This window comes from Anoplolepis gracilipes, chromosome 9 (assembly GCF_047496725.1).
Source record: "Anoplolepis gracilipes chromosome 9, ASM4749672v1, whole genome shotgun sequence".
NCBI classification, from domain to species: domain Eukaryota; kingdom Metazoa; phylum Arthropoda; class Insecta; order Hymenoptera; family Formicidae; genus Anoplolepis; species Anoplolepis gracilipes.
In genome coordinates, this window is record NC_132978.1 from 1,928,061 (window position 1) to 1,954,377 (window position 26,317).

The 26,317-nt window shown below is 30.2% G+C and overlaps 4 protein-coding genes across 8 annotated transcripts; 2 read left to right on the forward strand and 2 right to left on the reverse strand.

Annotated features, from left to right (window-relative positions):
• The first annotated feature begins 3,269 nt into the window (after positions 1 to 3,269).
• Nd-13a (NADH dehydrogenase (ubiquinone) 13 kDa A subunit) lies at positions 3,270 to 4,105 on the forward strand. Its single transcript, XM_072899737.1, has 3 exons — positions 3,270 to 3,440; positions 3,547 to 3,723; positions 3,933 to 4,105. Exons 1-3 carry the CDS (start codon positions 3,273 to 3,275, stop codon positions 3,996 to 3,998), a joined length of 411 nt encoding a protein of 136 aa, XP_072755838.1. The 5' UTR covers positions 3,270 to 3,272; the 3' UTR covers positions 3,999 to 4,105.
• A 225-nt stretch (positions 4,106 to 4,330) lies between these two features.
• Sys1 (Sys1 golgi trafficking protein) lies at positions 4,331 to 5,682 on the reverse strand. The gene is made up of 2 exons (XM_072899736.1): positions 5,311 to 5,682; positions 4,331 to 5,101 (listed from the first exon to the last, which is right to left on the reverse strand). The coding sequence occupies exon 2, from the start codon at positions 5,014 to 5,016 to the stop codon at positions 4,534 to 4,536; it is 483 nt and encodes a 160-aa protein (XP_072755837.1). The 5' UTR covers positions 5,017 to 5,101; positions 5,311 to 5,682; the 3' UTR covers positions 4,331 to 4,533.
• A 2,162-nt stretch (positions 5,683 to 7,844) lies between these two features.
• Cnk (connector enhancer of ksr) lies at positions 7,845 to 17,345 on the reverse strand. Its single transcript, XM_072899166.1, has 12 exons — positions 17,116 to 17,345; positions 15,630 to 16,219; positions 15,084 to 15,194; positions 14,753 to 15,003; positions 12,190 to 14,510; positions 11,805 to 11,934; positions 11,220 to 11,720; positions 11,003 to 11,152; positions 10,180 to 10,898; positions 9,511 to 9,909; positions 9,189 to 9,415; positions 7,845 to 8,611 (listed from the first exon to the last, which is right to left on the reverse strand). The coding sequence occupies exons 1-12, from the start codon at positions 17,171 to 17,173 to the stop codon at positions 8,393 to 8,395; spliced, it is 5,676 nt and encodes a 1,891-aa protein (XP_072755267.1). The 5' UTR covers positions 17,174 to 17,345; the 3' UTR covers positions 7,845 to 8,392.
• Positions 17,346 to 17,954: 609 nt separating this feature from the next.
• Su(dx) (Suppressor of deltex) lies at positions 17,955 to 26,173 on the forward strand. Of its 5 annotated transcripts, XM_072898996.1 has the most exons (13): positions 18,174 to 18,315; positions 18,415 to 18,869; positions 19,166 to 19,302; positions 19,951 to 20,379; positions 20,516 to 22,061; positions 22,144 to 22,375; positions 22,486 to 22,793; positions 22,885 to 23,127; positions 23,496 to 23,655; positions 23,768 to 24,042; positions 24,132 to 24,357; positions 24,536 to 24,632; positions 24,869 to 26,173. In XM_072898996.1, exons 3-13 carry the CDS (start codon positions 19,245 to 19,247, stop codon positions 25,039 to 25,041), a joined length of 3,747 nt encoding a protein of 1,248 aa, XP_072755097.1. In that variant the 5' UTR covers positions 18,174 to 18,315; positions 18,415 to 18,869; positions 19,166 to 19,244; the 3' UTR covers positions 25,042 to 26,173. The 5 variants fall into 5 exon arrangements, with proteins under 5 accessions (XP_072755100.1, XP_072755099.1, XP_072755097.1 ...); XM_072898999.1 differs by lacking the exons at positions 18,174 to 18,315; positions 18,415 to 18,869 and adding an exon at positions 17,955 to 18,068; XM_072898998.1 differs by lacking the exons at positions 18,174 to 18,315; positions 18,415 to 18,869 and adding an exon at positions 18,036 to 18,163.
• Positions 26,174 to 26,317: the final 144 nt, after the last annotated feature.

Here is a 26,317-nt window from a genome sequence, read left to right on the forward strand (position 1 = left end):
TTTAATGATACAAATCTTTAATGATCCGCCGACAGAGGGGTTAATATGCATGCTAATATTTTTGCATACTATATATCTTACATATATACACCGAAAAAATTATATTCTCATTTTAAGAATATATTTTACTTATCTATGTACAATATTTTTCTTTAAAATAAGCGAAAAGCATTCTCTAAGTTTAAGAGAAAAATCGTATAAAGAGTAGAGTAGTTTCGAATATATTTTTAACATATAAGAATATATATGCTGAATGAGAAATATTTTTTTATTATTATATTATTTAATATTTAAGATTATTAATCCTAATAACAAAAAATAATTTGCCCAGTTAATAGTTACGTGTTTAAAAAATAATTTTTACAAATAGACATTTGCCATTTATTAAAACTTTGACAAGTTAAATATATATACATTAGTTTTTTACTTAATTTATAAATAAGGTAATTCAAAATATATCACGTAAAAGAAGAAAATATGCTTATTTATTAAGAATATCTTAGAATATTGAGAAGATACTATTTATGTAGTATATATTTCGAGAATACAATTTTCTTTATGTATGCGATTATATTTATCTTTTACGACTTTTGACGATTGAATAACGCGTCTACAAAACGATTATAATATCGTATGATTTTAAACAAATATAAATCGTCTTATTACCGACGATAATAATTAACCGGCAGTAGGAAGAAGTTACTGCTCTTCCTCAAGTTCTGGCTCGTAGAAATCGAGTCAAAATGAATAGCCAGGAGCAACAAAAGGTAGGTCCAACTGGCTGAAAATACGTGGTCAATTCTGGCCACAATACGTGAAAAATATGTAATCGCAAATTTCCAATTAGGACTCCCCAAATCTTGCTTTATCGGGTTTTTGCTGATGTAGCTAGTTAAAAAAGACATAAAATTTAATAAAAGAAAAATTATAGCCATTATAAAATTAAATTTATTTTTAAGGAAAAAAATATAAAAATAAGATAATATAAAATTGTAAAAATATAAAAATTTAATATTTTTTTCAATAAAATAAAAAATTCATTAAATATAAATTACATATAAAAACTGTAAAAACAAGTATTAAAACATTATTAGGTAAAAATTAAAATTATATTTATAATAAAATTTAGTTTAATTATGAAAAACGTAAAAAAATGTAACTTATTTATTGTATGTACGTATATAATATGCATATCTATTAGATTAAGATGTATATTATACAGGTATAACATTGTATTTATGGTATGTTATATATTATATTGCATAAGATTTATATATTATATTGCATAAGATTATATGAACATTAAATATGAATTTTCAATATTATATTATATTATTAAAATAGTATAAGATATTATTTGCGTAAGAGATAGATTTAAGTTGCGTTATATTATATGTATGAATTATATTTATTATATACTTATTGTAAAAAGTAAAATTACACGAAATGGAAGAATACGTACAATAACATAAAATTCCATTAAAATTCTAGGTTTTCTTAATTGAGAGAGACGTATCGATAAATTTATTAATAATTCGATCTTTTGGTCGTGATATAGACTATATCAATTACGTTTTAAAAATTTCTAATAAATTATATAGGTCAATTTCGGATATTTCGTATAATTCCATGTAATAAAATTATTTTGAATTAAAAATTAAAATTATTTTATATTAAATTTTGTATACATCGGCGCTTAGCTCTTAATTGCCTTTCTCGGTGACGTTTTAATTAAATTTTGTAAAATATATTTGTAATATAATTAATTCTCTATATGTAACATTGAATTAATTATATATAATATGTATTTTGTACATTTTACAATGTATTTTACACATTTTGTAATATATTTTACACATTTTGTAATATATTTTATATTAAATTTTATATCATATTCATTCTTTGCGAATACATTATCTTATTTCGGTATGGCGTTTCTAATTTCCTGAACTGAATAATTCATGCAGACTCGATCGACAGCTAATGAATCTTTTCGATTTTCGATCGAATAGAGAATTCGAATTTCGTTTACCGCGGAACATTTCGCAACATCTTATTGATCTTTTGATTTCTTTCTTTTCGCATCCTTCTAGCATTCTCATCACATATCCTTCTGGCTATGTCTTATCTTTAATTTTTAATAAGGCATGTTCGATGAACGAGCATCACTTGACTTCTCTGTAAAATTGATACGCAGAAATGTAAAAATGCACCGTTGCAGTTTTCACATATATTATACTCGAAAGTCTGAAATAATATATATTTATTTAGATGACTTGTCTTTCTTATTATCAACTACTGTCCAGTAACACAAAGCAATAGTAATGTAACATCAATGTTATTTTCCACTCAACGATATAATTGCAATATAACAAGCTTTGTACATAACATTTATATTGTTGAGTGGGAAATTATAACATTGATGTTACATTATTGTTCCTTTGTGTTTACTGGACAGTTATTTATGTCTTAATTTATAGTTACACAGATTTATATATTTTAATTACTCACACACACAATTATAATATCGATGTCGTTCCGAGTATTTTTTACGTAGAAAATAAATGTACACATTTATCTTTTAATTCTTAACAATAAATAATTAACGTCTTAATATAGATATAAATATATTACTATTAATTTATTGCTGATTTTTATTTTAAAATTTTAATTCTTAAAATTCTTTTTATAAATTAAATTAAAATAATTGAATTCAAAATTCATATTTTAACTGAATAAATTGAATATTTTTTTATAGAAAAATCTATAATAAACACACATGCATATATATATATATATATATATATATATATATATATATATATATATATATAATAAAAAATATTTTTGTGATAAATAAATATTAAAATATTAAATAATATTTAATAAATTAATGTTTTTAAGAATAATGATGGAATAAATAATAGAATATACTGTTCTTTTGCCTCTTTTTTCTTTTCTCTAATAGAAAAAGAACAAACACTACGTGTAATAGGAATTATTAAATAGTTTCGACAAAAGAGAGAATATTTATTTAATATAACAAATAGTAGCTGAAATTGTAGCTAAACATTTATAGATAACTTTTCTTTTCTTATTGCAAAATTTTAGACTGCGTTTGTATGACACTATAAATGCTGCAAAGATTTCGACCAATCCGGATAAAGAGAAGATCTTTGCCTCGATTGGTCAATCAAATACTTTCAGTACTTATGTACAGCATTAAAACAAACGCAGCTTTAGCTTCACATCTGTGAGTTGTAAATTTATGGATGATCAATTGTCAACAATCGTCAAATATGGCGACCAAAAGGGTGAGTGGATTATGTACCCCTTTTAGCAAATTGTACAGAAAAAATGCGTCCGCGTTAAACACAATAACGCAACGTATGTATGCAACCGTGGACGAAGGTGATACTCAAGTCACTCACACTGGTCAGGTGAACTATCCTTTATTTGTTCATTATTGATTTATTTAAAGGAAAAAGGGTCAACCCCCATTTAATAACTATTTTTTTCTTAAATTAAAATTACATACTTTATCAGGTGTTTGAAAAGGATGATTATCGTTTGGTAAGATTCATGGACAGACCAAAAGAAGTTAATAAAAATTGGGCGATTAATTTGATAAATGAAGTGCCACCATCTCCTAATAAAGAAAGAATAGTAGCTTGCGATGGTGGTGGAGGCCCACTTGGACATCCTAAAGTATATATAAATCTGGTAAGACATGTATCGATGCATACATAAAATATTTGTATTCAAGCATTTGTTGGTCAATATTCAGAGTTGAAAAAATTTAATTCATAAATAGCATTATACATAAAATAAAAATAAACAATATTATAAAAATATAATAGATTATATATTAAATATAATAGATTATATATTAAATCTATTTTTATTTTTAAAAAGAGATATTTCTTTCTTAGGATAAACCAGGCAATCATAGTTGTGGTTATTGTGGTTTGCGTTTTTATAAAGAGGATCATCATTAGGTGGATATTATATATAAGTAGTTATATTATCAATTAAAAAATATGTATATATTTTAGACTACAATATGCATGTTTTATGTTGAAATAAAATAAAATTCTGCAAGCTATACACTGCAATTTAATCATATTTCAACCGTATAAAATTGTATAAATAATATATAATAACTTAATGTTGAATGATGTATAGTACCAGTACTATGCATACTTATTTATCTACAAACAATTCAAGATTTACATTTATAGTTTATTATAGTTCCAAAAATTTGTTTAATATTATATAAATTATATATAAACTGAACATAAATTATATATAATTAAATTAAAACATAAAACTATCAGAAAATGAAATTTTGGAAGCTTATACTTATTTGTGAGAAAGTTTTAAATACATTAAAAATTAAATGACAATAGAAATCCTCCAATAAAAATTTTAATTGGCATAATACAAAGAATATGTATTTACTGAAAAGATTTTATTTATGCTTTTTTATTAATTTTTTTATCTCACAAATATTATATGCATCTCATTTGTATCTCATAAGGCTGTCTTCTGACTGTTCATACTTAAGGGTATTGCTTGCAATTCTGTTCTCATACAAAGAAATTCCCCGCAAACGCACATTATACTTAATGACACGAGATTTAAACACCACCAACTGAAGGATGTTGGATAAGTCCCATTGTACACCCAGCAACAGATCAAATGGATAAAATGGGCTGTACATGCAAAATCCATGCACAATTTCGTTCTTTGCACTAACCACCATAATGCAACTGCACCCACCAGTGCATTTAAAATAAATGTAACAATAACTAATTGTCCTCCAAAATCACGAACATGTATTTCCTTGTACTGAAAGATATAATCCAACGATTTTGTCGAACCCAATATCGATGCGACAATCCAAATCCAGAATCCGAGACAGAAATACATAATAGTCTGCACAGCAATTATCTGAGAAATTATAAGAATTGGATCCCATGTTGTCTTACGAAACTGTCCAGCAAGATTATTCATTATGTTGCACTGGAATGGCAACTTATTCCAGAAATAAAAGTTTTTTAAATGAATATATAAAAACTTTCATTATTGTGTCAAATACCTGTAAATGACAAAACTATATATATATATATTTTTTTTTTTTTTGGAAAAATAAAATATAGTAAAGTAATAAAACTTAAACGTAATAAATATTCTTTTTTGAAAAACAATAACTTTTAAAAAAATAAGCACACGAAATATATGATTTTGTTTGAAAATCTTGATTGGATAATTTAAGGCTAGAATATCACCACATAACGTAATACTTACATCTTACATTATAAACCGAAATCTTGAATATTATCGAAAATTGAATGTAGAATAATCCAATTTGTAAAGTATTTTTCCAGATATATTTCACAGAATGGATAAAAAAGAGACATACGTAAACAGAGAATTACAAGTGTAACGTGAAAACCATGTTTGCATGACCATGATTGACGTAGACAGTGTTTAAGTACAACACATAATCAGTCTGATTTTTAATAAGTTGTACAGAAAAATATCTCTTTTCTATTATAAATAAAAAAAAGATGCAAAATAATATTTATTGCAAAAAATAATATAAGTAATATTTATTGCAAAAATTATTCAATCGTAAAAACAATCCGCGTTTATTTGCTATTTGCTATATTTCATTAAATCAGCTGTGCACAATGATAAGCGTGAACTAGCAAGCTCTTGCGTTCAAGATACAAACTATTCGCATAAGGCGGGATTTATAACTTAATTTTATTTATAATTTTATTTATATATGTAGGCACAAGGATATAAAAGTTCTTATATTCGTTAAAACTCCATTTATTGAGCATAAATTATAATTGATATAATGTTAGACAACATAATATACAAAATTTAAAAAAAAGAGAAAAAAGGACTATAATTTGCTTTAATAAATATCGTTTAATTTATTTAAATACCAAATACATATATCTTATATATAGAGAGAGAAAGAAAGAGAGAGAAGAGAGCTTGTTGTATTTCATTATAATATTCAATATAATATGTATTATAATTTATATTATAATATTTATATTAGTGCAAATGTTCATATCTTTTCATGAAAGAAATTATAATGGTTTGTGTAATGTTTACTTCTAATTAAATATAAAGTATATACATAAATTAATATAAACAAAATCGAATAAATATGTATTTCATAAGATCCTCCTCTTTCTCTTTCTATTAGTTATTCTATCATCTTTTAAATTTAGAATTTTTATTTTTATAATACTTTCTCTAAAGAGTTTATATTGAGCATAAATTATAATTGATATAATGTTAGACAACATTCCATAGAAAGATATAAAAAACTGATATAAATTTTGTCATGTATTGTATGTACATACACAAGGATATTTATATATAATCTTAAAAATATACTATCTCTATCTTATTTGAATAATATTATATTTAGAAGAAATACGCAGGCACTTTAACGCACATCTTGTATATGTTTTTTTTATAATATATATAGTAATACATTTAAAATCAGGTGTTACGTAATATTTTCTTTCAATAATCTAAGAAATCTATCTAAAAATCTAAGAAATATTTTTAAAAGATTATTTATAAGAAATATAATAAGTCGAAAAAATATTATCTATATGTGTATATGAAATATTGCTAATATGTGAAGAAACTGATACAAAATAATTTTAAAAAAGTTTTAATTTCCTATATGTGAATAATGATTTGCAGCATTAAAAAGTATTCATCGTGAAATTTTAATTAATATTAGGTTAAATCATAATATGTTGTAATAGCTTGTACATTTTTTCTTTATATGGAGAATAATATAAAATTATTTAAATAAGACTGTAGCTGAAAACATCTTAGTATACATATAGTTTTACTAACTTTATACCCAGTGTAACCCTGTATACATTTCATGTTCTATATTAATTGACTGCTATCTATTAAAAGAGAAAAGTTTCATTTACAATATAAATATATACAAGATATGTAATTTCTACTGTAAATTGTTAAAAAAGCAAAAAATATATTATAAATTAGTAGTTAACAAAATAAACTAAATGTATTAAAAAAACACACAAATCCCTATTATATACATTTTTTTACATTAATATTGATAAAAAAAATACACTGTTATTCGTACATCTGTGCTTATAAATATATTGTTGTTATTGCATATTAAATGATCAAAATGTCTTTGTTTTTGTATAAAATTATAATATGTAATGAGAGATTGGATTCTATATCTTTTGCTCTTTATATCAATAAAATTTTCAAATCAAATCATTTGATAAAAAAAAAGAATAATTTTTTAAAACTACATGAAAGCATTAATGCACTAAGATACAGAATTTCAAGGCAAAAAATGTATGAGAAATTATGATTGTTTTAGCAAAGAACATTTAACAATATAGCAATAAAAAATACCTTTAAAGAGTTAATTATTTCCAGAAAATACAGATTTTTTTTAAATAGAGCCAATATGTATATGCATTATGTTTACATTAAAATAATTTATTTTTAATGAAATTGTAGTTATATTGAAAATTTTACTAATAATTCGGCTACTTTACTTGCAATAACTTTACACAAATAAATCTTTCATCAATCATGAAATATTATTTATGAAAAAAATGTGAATAAATATCTTTCCATAGTAAGAAAGTGATTATTATGCGCTATATTTAATCTTTTAAATATGATAAAATAATTGATGAAAGTTATTAATATTAATAAAGATATTATTACGGTGTGTGTATATATATATATATATATATATATATATATATATACATACATATACGTAATAAAAATTGTTAATCATGTGTCTTAAACATTATGAATATACATATATAGAATTTGTATATAATTTTATAAATTGCTTCAGAAATTACAATAAATTATTTTACAATTCAATTTTACGATTTTTCAACAAGAACAATCATACTATTAATAACAAAGTAGTTTTTTTTAATCAAAATAGATAAAACTTCGAAATAGATAAAAATCGGTAAGTTACAGTATCTAACAGGCAATGTTAGATAATATGTAGTTCAGTCTTCTCCATATTGTGACGTTAGATTCAACTCTTTGTAAAATATTTCGTCTTTAGGGCACACTTTGGAGAAAAATAAACTCTTTATAATTTCGATAACTATATGAATATATGAATAATTGTTACATTTGTGGAACCAGACAATGGACGGTCTGACTTACTTGATAATGGCAGAAAATATTCTAACTTTAATTATAATATACGATATGTAGTAAATTCAACTGTGCCTCTATATATATTAAAATATCTATCGACCAATTGATCGATCGAAAGAAATTCTTATCTTTGGTTGTTAAAGAAATGAATTTGGCTCGTTTCTTGTTATTGGGTTGTGTCTTGACTATTTTTATTGCGATTGCGCAATAACGATGCATCCGAAAGAGAGTAAGTACCAGGTTCGAATACCGGCGGATATTCTAAGCCAGGATAATCTGGTGGCGGAGATGTTGGCGGTGGTATATATGGTAACGTTGGAGGTGCCAACGAACTCCTGCTGGAATTGGAGAAGCCTCTGTGACCAGACAAATATCCACTACCATACTGTGAAAAAAATACATTGTTTTTTTTTATTGGATGTTTCACTATTAATCATTAATAAAATAAATTTGTATACAAAATTTAGTATGATTTATGTAATGAAATCGTTTTTATTGCTCTACTTTTATTATTTCACCTTTTGCACTGTCCTTTTATTATTTTTTATATTTTTTATTTCACTTGAGTATGCAAACATGCATAAAGTGAAATAAGAAGTGAAAGACAGAAAGAAAATTTGTCTATAATTTTTTTGATCAATTCCATCTATCGTATTAGTTACATTATTATTTAACATTTTAATATTTTGATTTTTGATAGCAGGAATGTCCTGATAATAATAGAAGACTTAACTTTTGTAATAATATTGTTTTAATGATGTTGAAGATGTATTGATACTAAGAATGTTTTTAAGACAAGAAATATAAAGCTAAATATAACATAATTTTGAAGGCAAGGTACAAAAAGTATGATAAATTTGTTTAAGAAGAAGTAATAGAGAAAAATGATATGAATAACTGAAAGTAGAGGTAAAGTGAGATTGGAGGTAGCAAAATATAAGAGTAAAGAATCGACTGCATACCTTTGATATGTTAGATGGTATTATATCTGGACTCCAATCACTGACTGAGCTGACTGAACTGAAACTTTGACTGAGTGTCTGAGAAGGACTATTGCCGCTGAAAGAACTGTGAGATTGACTGATTCCACTATCACCAGGACTCTGACTACCGGAACGAGAGGACAATCGATGCTGCGATTGATTAGAACATTTGTCCCGAAATAACGCTCTATGTAATCTCGGCGAGCCTGTTTGTACGTAATGATAACAAAATTTAAGATTAGTTTGCTTGAAAAAAATCGTTGTATTTTCAATATCTTTATATTTAATAGAAATTACTTGCCTAATATAGTTTTTTGAGTGTCTTTAGGAAGATCCAAAGTACAAGGTTTCTGTTGTTTCGTGCTGAATAAATTTTTCAGACGATTTCCCTTTTGCATTTGTTCGCTCTTGTCCAAATGCATTTCAAATGCAGCTTTCATACCTTCTTGTTCGAAAGGTGATGTCGTTATAGGTGGTGGTTGATATTGTGCGACGTGTTTCAAACGATTCTGATCATAATTCGAGCCTTTCTTGTCGCTACCACGTCTTAATGAGTCTAGCCAGTGTTTATCGGAAGAATTACAATCGTGACGATTAGTGAGATTGAAACTTCCTTTCCGATTAATCGTTACATTATTTGTACGTTGTTGTGCCTCGAATGATGTGTGACTCACGAGGTCACTACTAGATCCAGAATAGTCTAAATAAAAAAAAAGCCAAAATAGATTTAATTGAAATAATAATTATAACCAATAAATAAATAATTTCATTGAAGCATTAAAGCTGCTCACTGCAGTCATAATAAATTATTACATCAGATGTGAAAGTTTATATAAGTTTTTTCTGTGTATGATAGTGATAAAAAGATTAATTTATTCTGACCTATATAATGTAAGAAAAATTATTATAATTTTTTGCTTCTAACAAAACTTTTATGATTCAACATGATTCGGAAGGTTGGTAAAATTACCGTCATTTCTTATGAGACGTTTCGGTACAGTCTTGAAATCTTCTATTAAGGTACCAATACTCCTGGGTGGAAGACAATCGTGTGTCTGGTAGCTTTCATGATTGGAAGATTGTACATGAGTATTATGCTCGTAATCTCTACTGTAACTCGGAGAATCATGCTTATTTACAGGGCTATTCATTGGGCTTCTCCTATGATTTGAATCGCCTATATGTCTTGCCTGCTGTACATTCGCAAGTTCCTGCATTCTTCTTTTTTGTGTGGAACTGGAGGGATCCCATATCTTTTTCTGTCCAAGCGCGTACTTGCTACAAGATTTATCACTTACACAATCGCCTTTGTTCTCAGATCGGGCGGTAACTAAGCAGTCTCCGCTGAATTGACGCACAGTATGCTCGTGCGCATTTCTCGAGTGAGCATATGTAGTGCTACTACTTCTCGATATTTCATCGCTAGTTTTGCCATAAATACATCCAATGTCATTGTTTAAGAACATATCATTTAGCTGTCTGCTTTGCTCGCCGTACGCCGCATTATTATTTAAGTTCCTATGCTCCACATGCACGTGATCACCGGTCAAAGGTGTCACGCGTGGAGACAACGATCTATTTATCGTACTTGACCGCTGTTGATCCTCATTCTGTTGAGATAACATGAATTCTTCCAGCGTAATAAAGCTTTGCAAATCATCCGGTCTTCTATTACGGCTATCCACAGATCTGTTATAATAAAATGTTATAAAATATATTCTAATCTATTTTCTGCATAAAAAAACGTTCTTCTGCAATGTTATATTGTAAAAAAAAATATACATAAAAATTACCTATCTGTAGCACGTCGATAATCACCCATGTCTTGATTACTTGACGAGCTCGACATATCCGTACTACTCTGCGAGCCGCTTAATCCATAAAATGTGCTACCCGCGATAGTCATTTGCAAATCCGGGGAATTTGAATTAGAATCTTCTTTTCTATAAAAGGACATTATGTTAAAAGAGGATATATAATATAGGATGCTCTCGATGTTGTTATTCTTACTTGTTTGGTGTCGATGTGGGAAGTACTCTTCTGTAACTTCTAAACTGCGCTGTTGGAACTGGCATATTTTGATTTCTGGCGCCGAGAAACTTTAAATATTTTCGATCCAAGCTTGCCCCGCTAATTTCATGATGATCTTTAAATGATCCAATATCCTTTCGCACAACCTTTTTCAAAGAACCGAATGAATTCTTTTCTAGATTTGGTTTATATTCCAGGGTACACTTTGACTTGCTCTTGTGACTCTCGTTGTCGCTTTCGTCGGTTTCGCTGAAAAGTCCGGCGGTCTGATTGTGGGTGTCTGCGCCTAGAGTGCCTTTAGTGATTGCGTCCAGCCACATAATCAATGAATCCTCGGCATCGGCGGCAAAGTAAAACACCGTCCCTGTATGGTATACTTTGAAGGCATACTTTCTCGATTTTACTTCGCTAGCTGGTGATACAGTAAAACCCGTTAACACGATCAAGCAGTCGGCTTTCATACTGTCCTGTGTCTTAAATCTAAAAAATAAAATTAATATATTTATTTGTATACTATACATAGAAGTTGTCATAACACGCATCTGTCAAACAACAAAGTTTTACCTGTACAATGATGAGCACTTTAGCACGAACCAAGCCTTTGCCCATGCGCCGCCTGCTCCTCTGCTTCGGTATATCAGCCATCCTTCTAAATCACCACTACCAACTTCTTTTACGGATACGTTTCTCCTTTCTTAAAAAGAGAAAAAGCGATATATCTTTTTCATATTCTTAAATAATTTAAAATATAAGATATAGTTTTGAAAATAATATTAAATTCATATCAAACTACAATGTATTATATTTAAATAAAAAATAAATTTTGTGCAAAAATATATATAATACATATTTTAACAAATTTTAAAAAAATGTTATTGATATTACTATTGAAATAAATCTATCTCATGTATAATAAATCGAGAAAAAATCATTATTTAATTGTACTTACTTGCCAGTAACATATTACGTTTTCTGCTACTTCTGGGACTGCTATTAGATTTGCTCAAACTACTGTGTAAGCCAATACTTCTAGCTACCATCATAGCTCTATTAACAACACTTTTCTCACTTTTATCCTTGTCCGATGATTTCGTTTTTAAATCCAAAGATACCATTTGTTTCGAGTGTGTCACACCATCAGGGCACTCGATATTACGAGGAGAATGACAAGATTTATAACAGTCTGTTATAGATTGACTCGAGCAACCAAACTTTTCGACAAATGGCTCGTATTTTTCAAAAGAATATTTATCTTCCCTCGATTGTTTATTGGTATTTTCATTATATAACGAAGTATCGGATTGAGTAAACTTTTGATCATTTAGACTTATAATTTGTTGTTCGATAAAATCAATTGAATTTTCTGTATTAACGGAGGAGAAATTTTCTCTATCTTGACAATCTGAATTGCTTCTGATGTGATTCGCAGATAAATTTAAATTATCTATTTTTCTAAAGTCTCGTCTTATTTTGGGTCTCTCTGGAACTTGAGGTTTTTCCAAACGATTCGGAATTTTTAAAGGAGTATTTAATTTCAAATCGGTCACCGCAGCATGCTTTGTATAATATTTACGAGGCGGTGGTTCTGGCGGTGTTAGGTGAGATTTATTTTCAAGTCTAACAGACTCGATCTTGGGTAACTCTATATAACGGCAAGATTGTACCGTAGCCTGCGCCAAAGGCGAGTCTGCAGATTTTATTTCTTTAGCTTGTGGTTTTCCACTAATTTGCATTTTCGAAACATTCGGCAGATCGTCTTCGATAGACGATTTGACATTATTGCTTGGCAATATTTTTGTCTTGGTAGAATCCTCTTTCGATATTGTCACGGAAGACTTTTCAAGCAATTTTGCATGTTGAGTTAAGGCGCAATCGACTGTTTGCAAAATTTTACCAAATTTTTGCAACGTCTCATCTCTTTCAATGCTGTTGCTACTACTTCTATTACTATTATTACTACTGTATGCTTCTTCATTGTTTGACACTTCCGAGTTATTGCAAACAATATTTTCCCGACATTCATCTGCCAAATTTGTCGAGCAAATAGCTCCAGGATGGAGTTTGTTTATAACATCTTTTTTGCATTCAGTAGTTAATTTCTTCTCGTCACATGTATTCATTTCCGCTATATTACATTCGATATTGCTTTGGTTTTTCTCTTCTATACAATTATTGTTAGGACTCGTGTTGTTTATCGTAATGCGTATAATATTCTTACGTGAATCTAATTCCTTAGGCACTCCAAAGACACTTGCTTGTTCCTCCGCATTTCCATGCGCTATCTGTTTCTCGATGTCGTTGACTTTTCGCGCAACATTACCGCTACACATCCTTGACATGGAAATTTCTTCTTGCTCTCCATTTGTATTATTCAATTTTTCGTGATCAGTACTCTCGGTATATATACAAACATCAGTCTTTGTTGAAGCACCGCTTGGTATATTCGAAGAATGAGCAGGTAAATCTAATTTACAAAATGGACTCTGAAAAAGCGCTAATTTTCTATCCTCCTTATCCTCGGTGTCCGATAGATCATACGCGGGTGTACTGTGGCTTTTATCTAATTTACCACGTTCTTTAACATACCGTACGCCGGTCTCTGCCTCGTTTTCCGACGCATTCTTATTAATACTCCATGTATCGTCGATAAAATTATTACATTCATCCAAAGGCACGATTATATCACTTATGTTATTGCTATCGTCGACATTATTCGTCAATACTTGTTCCTTATTATTGCTATTTTTATTTGTGACGTTCGTACCGTCGTCGCAGCTTTGCGTAGAAGTAACTTTTTCCTTTGCATTGTGAATCGTTTTCTTTACATCGTCCGGATGAGTGCTTTCAACGTCGGTTAATTTTTCTTCAAACTGTACCTTCTTATCGTTTGTTTGTTCATCAGTCTTTTTTCTCTTTTTCGCCGATTCTAATCCTAAACATGTTTGCGGTCGTATATTTACTACCGGTAATACGTTATCCAAACCATGGGCACAGGACGCCGCTTTGTCGCGCAACTGGAAGGTCGTACTGTGCTCTTGCTTTAATTCCTTCCAAAATTGTTCGATATCGATCCCGTGTTTCGACGTAGGACTGGCACCCGTTATCGTAGCTCGCCTTTGGACTAAGTTTCTCGGTTTTGCAGAATACAAGCGGATAGAAAGAGGCGGTTCTACCTCGCTGTCCGAGTCGCTATCTGTAGCCATTGTATCCAACATATTAACTGTATCTAAAATACTTGCCGGTTCCGGACTGGGATTCTTTGGCATATGTCTATGTAACAGAATATTTTAATTAGAAATAAATAAAAATAAATTTATGCTTAAATTCAAAATAAAGAAGCAATAACATACATTTGTTAGACTAAAACTACGTACTACATATACATATATACACACACACACACAATTTTATTATGATGTAAATCATGTGTATGCATATGTGTCAATATTATTAGATAAAGAAAAGAATATTAGCAGCAAAAGTCACAATTAAGATGTAGAAAGACAGCTTACCTAGGTAATGGCATTGTAAAGTCAGGTATTGTTAATAATTCTGGTCTAGGAGATGGAAGATTATGTTGCCATCGTGTTGTGTAAGAGGTTTTTTTGTTACTTGGAAGTCTATATGGTTTTATATAAATTTGCCCATAAACTTTAGTATGCCTCGGCCTACGTTTTAGAGTCAGGAGGATTTCTGCTGGGCTCTCACGAAATAATTCAAGCAAATTCTTTCTCTCCCAACCAACTACCGTTTGATAATTTACCTAACAAATTTACACATATGTATATATTTTACAATTAAATAATTTACCAAAATTTAATTACAAAATTGAATTTTGCCTACCTGAACTATCTCATCACCTTCTTCCATTTTACCACATTGGTGTGCGGCAGATCCAAACTTAATTTCAGCTATTTGATGCGCTCCATGGAAGGATGGTAAAATATAAAAACCCTAAGGAATAATAAAGGAAAAAAAAGAATAAAGAATTTAACTTTCACAATTAGATAAACACTATTATAAATATGCAACATATATTTGTGAGAAAATTGTAATTAACTTAATAGGGGTATCTTGATTAAGTGCTTTCAAAGCAAATTATCTAGACAGGAAGTCACAGTCACAATATTATAGTTTGTTTGATAGAGCTTTATCAATGCAGGATGTGATGGCCAAATCATTCTAGAGTAAATATAGCTACTCAATAAGTAATTTCATATTAAGAGAAAATTTTATTGTAATAAAATATTTTAAATAAACATATGAAATCTAGATATAAATATTTAAAATAAAATATTAAACTTGAATAAAGTGTGAAAAATTGATATGATAATTAAGATCTAGCTAGCAGTTAGCAATCTAATAATTATGTAATTATTAAAAACTTACCAAATCATCACCAGATTTCTTTTTTAATGTTGCTAGATCTAAACTGGCAGGCTGTAGAATCATAGGATCATCGGTATCTTGAATAATATAATCTGCTAACTTTGCTAGTTGATCACAAGTTGTTCTGATCTCTTCGATCGGCTTTTCAGCAAATCTATCTCTTTGTGCACACGTAGCCATTTCCAAAGATAATTTCATTAACTCAGCCTTCTTGTCATTATATACCAATTGTCCACAGAATGGAGGACGATCTAGCCATCTCACTAAAGGTTTGACTGCCATCACAACTGATGCTACGTCTGATAATGTTTGAGTTGTAACAGGCTTTGAATCGGTTTGACGAGACAATTCATTGTGTAAACTGTGTGCCTGACATGAAAGTCGTAGTGCCAGTAGCTGCAGATTTTCTCTGTCCAACTCATAATGAAAATTTCTCAAATACTCCACAGCCTCAAGTATAATTTCTTGATGCCCAAGTTTTAGAACACCCAAATATTCCAAATCCTCTGGTTGTAAACTCAATAATTGTTGTCCATTAACACTATGATTCATAAAACTATGGACATAGGGAAGTATGGAATTATCTAACCCTGTAACACAAAAAAAAAAGTGATGATGATGGGAAACATTCCTGAATGAGTCATAGGTGGTAATTATATAGAATGATACTTCATTGTTCTACTAACAAAGCATTGGAAAGTTTTAGTGTATTGTAGACAAATACTGATATAACTTAAGAATTTAACAAATTATGTTTAACAATTAAATTATAATATAATCTCTTATCTGTTGCTTTGATTTTATATATGTATATAATTATTATTTATTTATTTTCCTAACAATAGAATAATAAATATCTATTTAAAATACTAGAATAATAGATAAAAAAATAATAATAGATAAATAATAAAATATGAGATTATATATAATGTAATATATATATATATATATATATATATATATATATATATATATATATTACATTATATTAAACAAAATAATCATGCTAAACTGTAAAAATACAAAATTAGTATCAAATCTGCTTATAAGATAATAAACTACAGTAATTTTTAAAAATCACTGATTATAAAAAAAATGACGTTCATTGTTATTCATTAGAGATTCGTTTTAAAGAATCGTTTAATCTTAATCGATTAAATTTCATCAAGAACACAGGAAATCGTGTAAGAATTATGCAACGAAGATCGAACAAATAAATGAATGAATGAACGAATGAATGAACGAATGAGTGAATGAAAGCAGCCTTTTACACGCATTAATAAACCGATAGGCCGAAGGGAAAGGTGGAGTGGAGCGGGTGGGAGCGGGGGAGGGTACAGGCGAAGAGAGAATGGATTTTCTCATGCACATACACATACAAACACACACATAAAATTGAATAGAATTCCGACATGCTTTTCGCGGCACTGCCCGTTTTTCCCACAATATCAAATGTGCTAATTAATTAAAAACATTCCTGTCGCACCTTTTAGCCATTCGCACACCTGATCCGTCTTCCACTCGGCTACATTGACATACGCCATTAGAGAAAAGAAGAGAGTGAGAGACCTGATTATACATATATCCCGAGATAAGAAGGTTACGATACATCCGCGGCCGTTCCGCTAATTTTCTCTCGCCTCGTCGATATGTAATTCGATTCTATGATAGGCACACGAGCGCGCGTGTCAATACGACGCGCGCGCTATACACACTGACAGACTGACACTGACATATACGCCGCATAGAAAAATCGTGAGACAAAACTGTGCGCATGCGCCAAGCGTCAGGTCTCAGTAACGTATGTACATGCATAATTTCTCTCTATAAGGATACCATTATCTATATGAGATAAAAATACACAAAATATTGAAAGAAATAATATACACATTATTTATTTTTATTTTATTTTATGATATTACTTTTTTACATTGCGTGTAAATAAAATTTATTCGTCAAATAAATACCTATTCGTCAGGTAGAATATCTTGATTGATTAATGAAAATAAAAAAATGTTCCTTTTATCTTGATTGGTCAAACAAATGTCTATTTTGCTCCGATGAGTATTTTTTTTTAGAGAACGCAACCTTTTATTACACTTGTCATGCAACGAGTTTATTGTTATCTGATTGGCTATCAGATAGAGAATTTTTAGGAAGTTTCTTGCATTAGCCAATCAGTAGCACACATTATATTTGTTAAACATACATACGTCAAGTTTGAGCTTTGCACTGAACATGTCGCGAATAATCATGAAGCATTAATATCTAGACGCGATATATCCGATCTGAAAATGTCTCTGAACTTGAAATAAAGACATTTCTAACGTTTTGTGTACATACATACAAATACGTCGGACATCAATTCGCATGTTAATCTTTCTATTTTAGAGAGAGAGAGAGAGAGAGAGAGAGAGAGAAACAACGATTCACACACACGTAAGTTATCTCCCATCGCGACATTTTTTTATCATCAGAACTCGTCCAGCATATACATATATAGGAATTCGGTGTGATTGGTTCTTTACATCTTGGTAAATATCTTTATCTCTTTTCCAAAGATGTATCTTGGAGTAGTTGTCTTTATCGGTGAGCGTGACTGAGCGTAAGCGAGACTTGCGAGTTTGCGATACAGCTTTTCGCGTGTGAAACAAACTCGGGTAAATTTCACGGATGGAAATATAAAGTATGCATATATCTAGCGCGAGACTCGCATTCCCGGCTGTCTAGCAGCGGAATATTTTTTTTAATTATAAAAAAAACAACCTGCGCGATTACTTTGCAGTCTTTCGCACACGATACGATACATAAAGAGACTCTACGTTTGACGTATGAAAAGATGGTGACCGATTGATACAGAGAGGTTTAATGATAACGCAAATCCCGAGTGTTTCCGTCAATTTTTGCCGCGATAAGATCGTTAATCGAGCGAGGGATGGAAGACGGCAGATCGTCGTTGGGGATATCGTGAACAGCCGGAGACGTCGATTTCGGTTCGTATGTCGGTTAGCTTAGTTTGTTACGAGATATTTGTTCTTTTAGTCGGGATTCTCTCAACACGAAGAGTTTGCGATAGTTCATAGAGTGTGATAACATTTCAACGACAATCGTAAGATTAAATCATCGATGATCTTGTAATTTCTCGTCCGCCCTCGTAGATATTTTTTTAGACCGAAAGAATTAGTTTCTCAGCTTTATAACATCCGATGTCAAATTGCACAGGTCTAGGAATACGTTCTTGTAAGTTGTTTAAAGATATTCTTGCTTATAATATTTTTATAGATTTGCTAGAACAGCTCAATCTGGGCAGATATGTATCATGTTACTGAGAACTTGTATAGTTTTTCAAAATAACAAAAATATTTACAACTTTTTGTTCTCCTTAAATGACAGAAATAATTGTAATATTATTTATGTTAATATATATGAATCTCTAATGATTGTGATACAAACATAAAGAGTTGCAGATAATCTTAAAGAGTTGAGAATGTATAATTTTTTATTAAACTTATATTCTCTTTCTCTCTCCCTTGCAGGTATTACAAGAGAGTAATTTGATAGGAGAATTATGAATTCTTTAAAGATATTATTTTGAATTATAATTAACCTTGTACAATGTCCCATTGCGAGGAGGAAGCGGTATCACCTGGTTTTCACCAATTAAGTATTACAAGTAAGTAACTTGAAACTTTGGAGACGATAAGACATATAAGACATGTACCATCAACATTCATAAACAAATTTTCATCAATAAACAAATACAATTTGTATAAAAATATATTTCTGAAAAACAGCAAAAGTTTTTGTACTATTATAAACTATTACATTATTTTTTTGTCTTTCAAATACTCTTATCATGTTATATCTTTGATTAAATATCTTATCTATTAAGATATATATATATATATATATATATATATATACATTTATAAGTTTTTACAACATTAATGTTGATTCTCAGTTTCTTAATTGTTGAATCAATATAAAGGTTTATTCAATTTTGGTAGTAAATTAATCAATAATTAATAAATAATGAATAATAGTTTATTTTCTTTTATTATATGTATGTATATAATGTTTTATATATACATATATGTGATATATAAAAATATTTATTTTTTAAATATATTTAAAATAATTTATATATATTTTCTTGTGAAAAAATATAATTTTATTATATGTTGTATTTAAAAGATTTGTTTATATATTTTTTTTTCTAAAATTATTTTAAATTCTTTTTTAAAAGAATGATATAAGATAATCTGAATTACATAAGCAGTCAACTAATTCTATCTTAATAATGATATTACTTTTATTTTAGTTGAAGCAGCAATATTAAGAAGTTCGACTTTCTTAAAGCCTAATCCATATATAGAGTTTTCAGTCGATGATAAAAGTCCTCGTAAAACAGAAGTATCAAAATCTACGTATCAGCCAAAATGGAACGAAGAATTCACTATACTTGTCACACCATATTCGCAATTACACTTTCGACTGCTTGACCACAGTACATTTCGCAAAGATGCGTTAATAGGAGAAAAACGGATAAGCCTATTTCAAGTATTATCACATTATAATGGCAAATTAGAAAATTTGGAATTAACATTTGATTTAATGAGTGAAAGCAAGCATGATTCTCAATTATGCAAAGTTGGTGAATTGATTACGGTATTTGATGGACTTAGAATTGATACTACTAACGAGATACCAGTAAATGTTAATGAACCACTCTGTCAAATACAATCAGATGGTAAGAAAAATTTTATCATAATTGATAAAAAAAATTTATAAAAATCAAATATCAATATAAGTCGAATTTTAATATTTAAGTTTATATCGCTAAATTTTTTTTTGTCTATTCTTTACTATAGATTATATGGTTTTAGGTGCTACAAACATTGATACAATGAATAATCGAAGTATTCTCAACGGTGGAGTCCGCGCGCGTATGAGATTGCATAGTTCAGATAGCCTTGCGCCGTCTATGTGTCGTTTGACAAATATCCATCTTAGTCCCAACTACAACAGTGGGAATAGTCAAACAAACAGTAACACAGCAAACATTGGATCTTCTACTACAGTTTCGAACGTGGACGGTACGTCGGGAAATAATGTTAACAGCAGCAGCAGCAGTAGCAGTCTCTCTGCAAGCACTTTAATGAACGGACACGCGATTCCAATAACGGATAAATCTATGATGTCCCCGGGAAATCGGCATGCCGCAGATATACGAACTTTCGCAGGTAGATTGACTATTAAGGAGCAATCTCCGGCGTCGGCTAATTCGCCGGAAGGCCGAGTGTACAGACGAGCTAGTTATGGCAATCCGGCGGAGCAGCAATCCGCGATGGTCAAATCGGATCTACGTAATATGCCGCGATCGGAACAATCCTCCTCGATGATGCCCGGGCAGCAGACGGATGTTCGCGGAATTTTGCGACAAGATCAGCCAATGGACAATTCCGGTGCTTCTCAAACCGACTTGAACGTATCTCTTCATGCAGATGCACGTAGTAGCGGTGGTGTTCTAAGAATAGAACAACCGACTGTTGTTCCATCTTCACCGGATGGTCGTGTAATAACACGATCGGAACATGCACTACGAATAGAACAACCGATTGTCGGGACACGAACACCGGAACATGCTTTACGAATCGAACAACCGACAGTTGTCACGACCTTACAAGACGGTCGTGTAGTGGCGCGATCGGAGCAATCGACAAGCGGCAATCACTTGACAGACGATTTACGCGAGACGAGACAATCTACAGAACAGTCTACGAATATTCGACGAGTGAGTACAACAAATGAGGATTTACGTACGATAAGACAACCGGAACAATCCATCGCGAACAGCATTCGTGTATCTGAGGATATACGTGGAATGAGACAGCATACCGAACAATCGACGAACAACATTCGTCTGAACGAAGATTCGCGAGGAATGAGGCAATCCGAGCAATCCGTTCGTACGGGCGAGGATCTACGCGCGGCGAGGCAACAACCTATAGAACAATCTACAAGCGTTCGCCTGCAGGAGGATTTACGAGTTCCTCGCGCAGAGCAGTCATTGAATACAGATTTACGTGGTGTTTCGCGTGGTGCTGGTCAACAAAATGCGAATATTCTGCCGACAGACGGTCACCGCACCACGTCGTCTAGCTCTCGACCGGAACAATCGACGGTGTTTTCTTTGCCCGACGGACGGACTATTTCTATCGCGGAACATATGCCCTCCCCTGCCGCATTACCGGATCCTCGTTCTAGTGTGTCGCGAATGCCGCAAACTGCGGCTTCGTTGCCAAGTCAATCTATGGCTGTACCCGCGACAGCGCAATCAGGATCTTCAGTACTGCTCGCTGAAGATGTTAATCATTCCGAAGAACCCTTACCGCCTGGTTGGGAAATGAGATATGATTTGTATGGGAGAAGGTAAGATATATATTGATTAAGTATCTTTTTAGAGAGAAATTTGTATCTTTGTCACGTTTTTTTTTTTTTTTTTTTTTTTTAGATACTACGTCGATCATAATACTCGAAGCACATCTTGGGAGAGACCTCAGCCCTTGCCTCCTGGATGGGAAGTTCGTCGCGATCCAAGAGGTAGAATCTATTACGTCGATCATAATACGAGAAGCACTACGTGGCAAAGGCCAAATACAGAAAGATTACAGCATTTCCAACATTGGCAAGGTGAAAGACAATATGTCGTTCAACAAGGCAATCAAAGGTTTCTTTATCCTCAGGTGAATGAGCTGATTAATAAACAATAAATAAAATGCTTTAAATATATTTCTACAGGAATGAGAAAAAAGATGTATTTTAACTAATTACAATTATTATAATTTTATCGTAGGCTCATGGAAATCAAGTTGCAGCGGGTCCGTCAACGTCCGCGGCCGACGATGACGATGCTTTGGGACCATTACCGGCTGGTTGGGAAAGACGAAAGCAACCAGAAGGAAGAGTTTATTATGTAAATCATAAGAACAGAACCACGCAATGGGAGGATCCTCGAACACAAGGTCAGGAAACCGGAATGGATGAACCACCATTGCCGGACGGTTGGGAAATACGATTAACAGAAGATGGAGTTCGTTATTTCGTTGATCACAATACTCGAACAACAACGTTTCAAGATCCAAGACCGGGTGCACCCAAAGGGTTTGTTATCGAACTATATTATGTCAAATTGGCGTATTATTTAACATTTAAAATATTAGATTATCATATATTTTGTTTTTCTCTCGTGCAGTCCCAAAGGTGTATACCGTGTTCCACGAGCGTATGAAAGGTCATTCCGGTGGAAATTGTCTCAGTTCCGGTTCTTATGTCAGACTAACGCGTTGCCTAACCATATTAAGATTAGCGTTAGTCGGCAGACATTGTTCGAGGATTCTTATCATCAAATAATGAATGCAGAAGCTTTCGCGCTAAGACGACGATTATACATAATATTTAAAGGAGAAGAAGGTCTAGACTATGGAGGTGTATCTAGGTATGTAATATACAAAAAATTTATATTATTGATATTTTAAATTCTAAAAAAAACTTATCTTTTGTTCTCTATATTCTAATATAGCATATGTCCAGGATGAAAATATTATTTTGTCTTTCATTTGTTTTCTTACTTTGATACATAATTGCATAAATATAACAGCAACAAATGAGGAATGTTAAGTTTAAATATTTAAAGCAAAATTGTTAATTTTGAATAAAAGAAGATAGGAAAATATGAGAAGAATTTAAAAAAAAAATCAACTGTATTATGGCTTTTATTATACATTAACATAGAGCCTCTCTCAAAACTTATTATTTGGTTTTATTACAAGAGAAATTAAAAGAAAGCATTTATGTGATTTTCAGGGAATGGTTTTTCTTACTGAGCCACGAAGTTTTGAATCCGATGTACTGCCTATTCGAATATGCCAATAAAAGCAATTATAGTTTGCAAATAAATCCAGCATCGTACGTCAATCCTGATCATTTACAATATTTCAAATTTATTGGCAGGTTTATTGCAATGGTATGATCTCTTATTTCAAATAACAATTTATATCTCGTTTTGTATCTCTTATATAACATGATTTATATGTATGTATTACTTTATATGAAGACAATTGGAAACATCTTTTCAGGCTCTTTATCATGGCCGATTTATATATAGCGGATTTACAATGCCGTTCTACAAACGCATGTTGAATAAAAAATTAGTTATGAAGGATATAGAATCCATTGATCCAGAATTTTATAAATCCCTTGTATGGATTAAGGAAAATAACATTGACGAGTGCGGCCTAGAATTGTATTATAGTGTGGATTTCGAGATTCTTGGTCAAGTAATACATCACGAATTAAAGGATGGCGGTGATAAAGTTAGAGTAGGTGAAGACAATAAAGAAGAATATATCAGGTATAATTTCTTTTCAACAACAAACGATTGCAAATTTACATCTGTAGAAAGCAAAGTTTTAATCTTGAACATTTTAATATCTTTAATAGGTTAATGACGGAATGGAGAATGACAAGGGGTATAGAGGAACAAACAAAGGCATTTTTGGAAGGCTTTAATTCAGTTGTACCTCTCGAATGGCTCAAATATTTTGATGAACGCGAGCTAGAACTTATGCTTTGCGGGATGCAGGAAATAGATGTTGAAGATTGGCAACGCAATACTATTTATAGACATTACACTCGTAATAGTAAACAGATCCTGTGGTTCTGGCAGGTTTGTTAAGTATTTTTGTCTTATTCTGACTGGATAGGCTAGGAAAATATTTATATAAATTGCTTACAATAACATAATTAAATATAAGTGCAGTATAAACTGTAATGTTAAGATATAAAATATTTTTTAATAATCATAATTTAATGTTATATTTAAACGTTTGCTATTTTTATTTCAGTTTGTAACAAGAACAGATAGTGAAAAAAGAGCTAGATTATTGCAGTTTGTAACTGGTACTTGCCGTGTACCTGTTGGTGGATTTGCAGAACTAATGGGTAAGAGATAACTTTTTTTTTAAAATAAAAACAGGAGTAAATCATTGTGTCTTGATTTTATAAATATAATATATTTTATAAATATATTATATAAATATATAAATATAGATTTAATTGGAAAATTGATACCAAAATTATTAACTATAAATATTATCAGTCACTAAGTGAAATTACTTAACAATTAAAATAATAGTTGAAGCGTATAAATAATTGTATTTTATTATGTTGTGTTATAGGAAGCAATGGTCCGCAAAGATTTTGTATAGAAAAATTTGGAAAAGATACCTGGCTGCCAAGATCACATACTTGTTTCAACAGATTAGACTTGCCACCGTACAAAAGTTATGACCAATTAGTGGAGAAATTAAATTATGCAATTGAAGAAACAGAAGGTTTTGGCCAAGAATAATTGTAATAATGCTAATTAATGGTATATAGTAGGTATGCTACATATTATGTATATGAATAGTGGATGATATATACAAACAAAATTTAGAATAGCACTACAAACCAATGGTGAAATGGAGTTTATGCTACATCTGAAATTTGTTGGGGATAACTATTATTAACAGTGTAAAGGTTGCAAATAATTAAAGATGTTTATAGGTACGTTGCTTGAAAAATTTGTATGAGGTATCGTAATAATTACATGTAAAGATAATATAATATTATCTAAATTAATATCAATTTATTTCAACTTATTTCATATCTTATTGACATTTTTTTATTTGTAATACATAAAAATTGCATAAAACGTTAATAAGACATGAAATTTAATAAAGTTTATAGTACATACATGTATATGTATATATGTATGTGCATATATATGTATAAATAGAAAAAGTTAGAATATGTATATTTTTTTGTAGCATATATACGCATCAACCAAAAAAATTATTTCAATGTTTTAAAAAATTGATTTATCTTTATTAAAAAAAAAAAATAATGTGTATAATAGAATATTGCAACCCAATTTATACAGTGCAACTTACTATTTGTATTTGTTATAATTTAGAAATCATAATTTTATATATACAGGAACAATTGAAATTTATATATTATATATAATACCTTTTACTATATTTTAATATATTTTAAAGCCTAAATACGTATAGATTTTGAAAATTCTTTCTCTTTCATAATATATATTGTACATATTAAATTTATAAATAACTATGACACGCATAATGTGTATAGATGATCAACAATTTTATCCTGGGAAGTCCACAGATAAAGTGTGGCAGTAATTATCTTTTCTATATAGCAGATATTAAAAGTATATCTGTATTTAGATAGATAATCGATATCTGCTACATAAATAGCCAACCAATAAAAAAGCCAATTACTTTTATCATTTAGTGTTTGTTATATATACTCCATGTTAATGTTATCATTTATGAGACCTATTGATTGGCATATTGCATGTTGCCTTTTAAATATGTGTGAAACACATGTGTGAAGTTACCCTGAAAAATATCAAATATTTTGTAATGTATTTACAACAACGAAAATATTAAGACTCCTGGGATTGTGATCTTAAACTTGTGTATTTGTTTACTAATAATTTGTATGTACACACAACATATCTATACAGTATACAGATAATTATTTGTGTTTGCGATTGCATAAACAGATGTGCATAATACATTGGACGACACTATTTAAATATGTATGATCTGGATTAT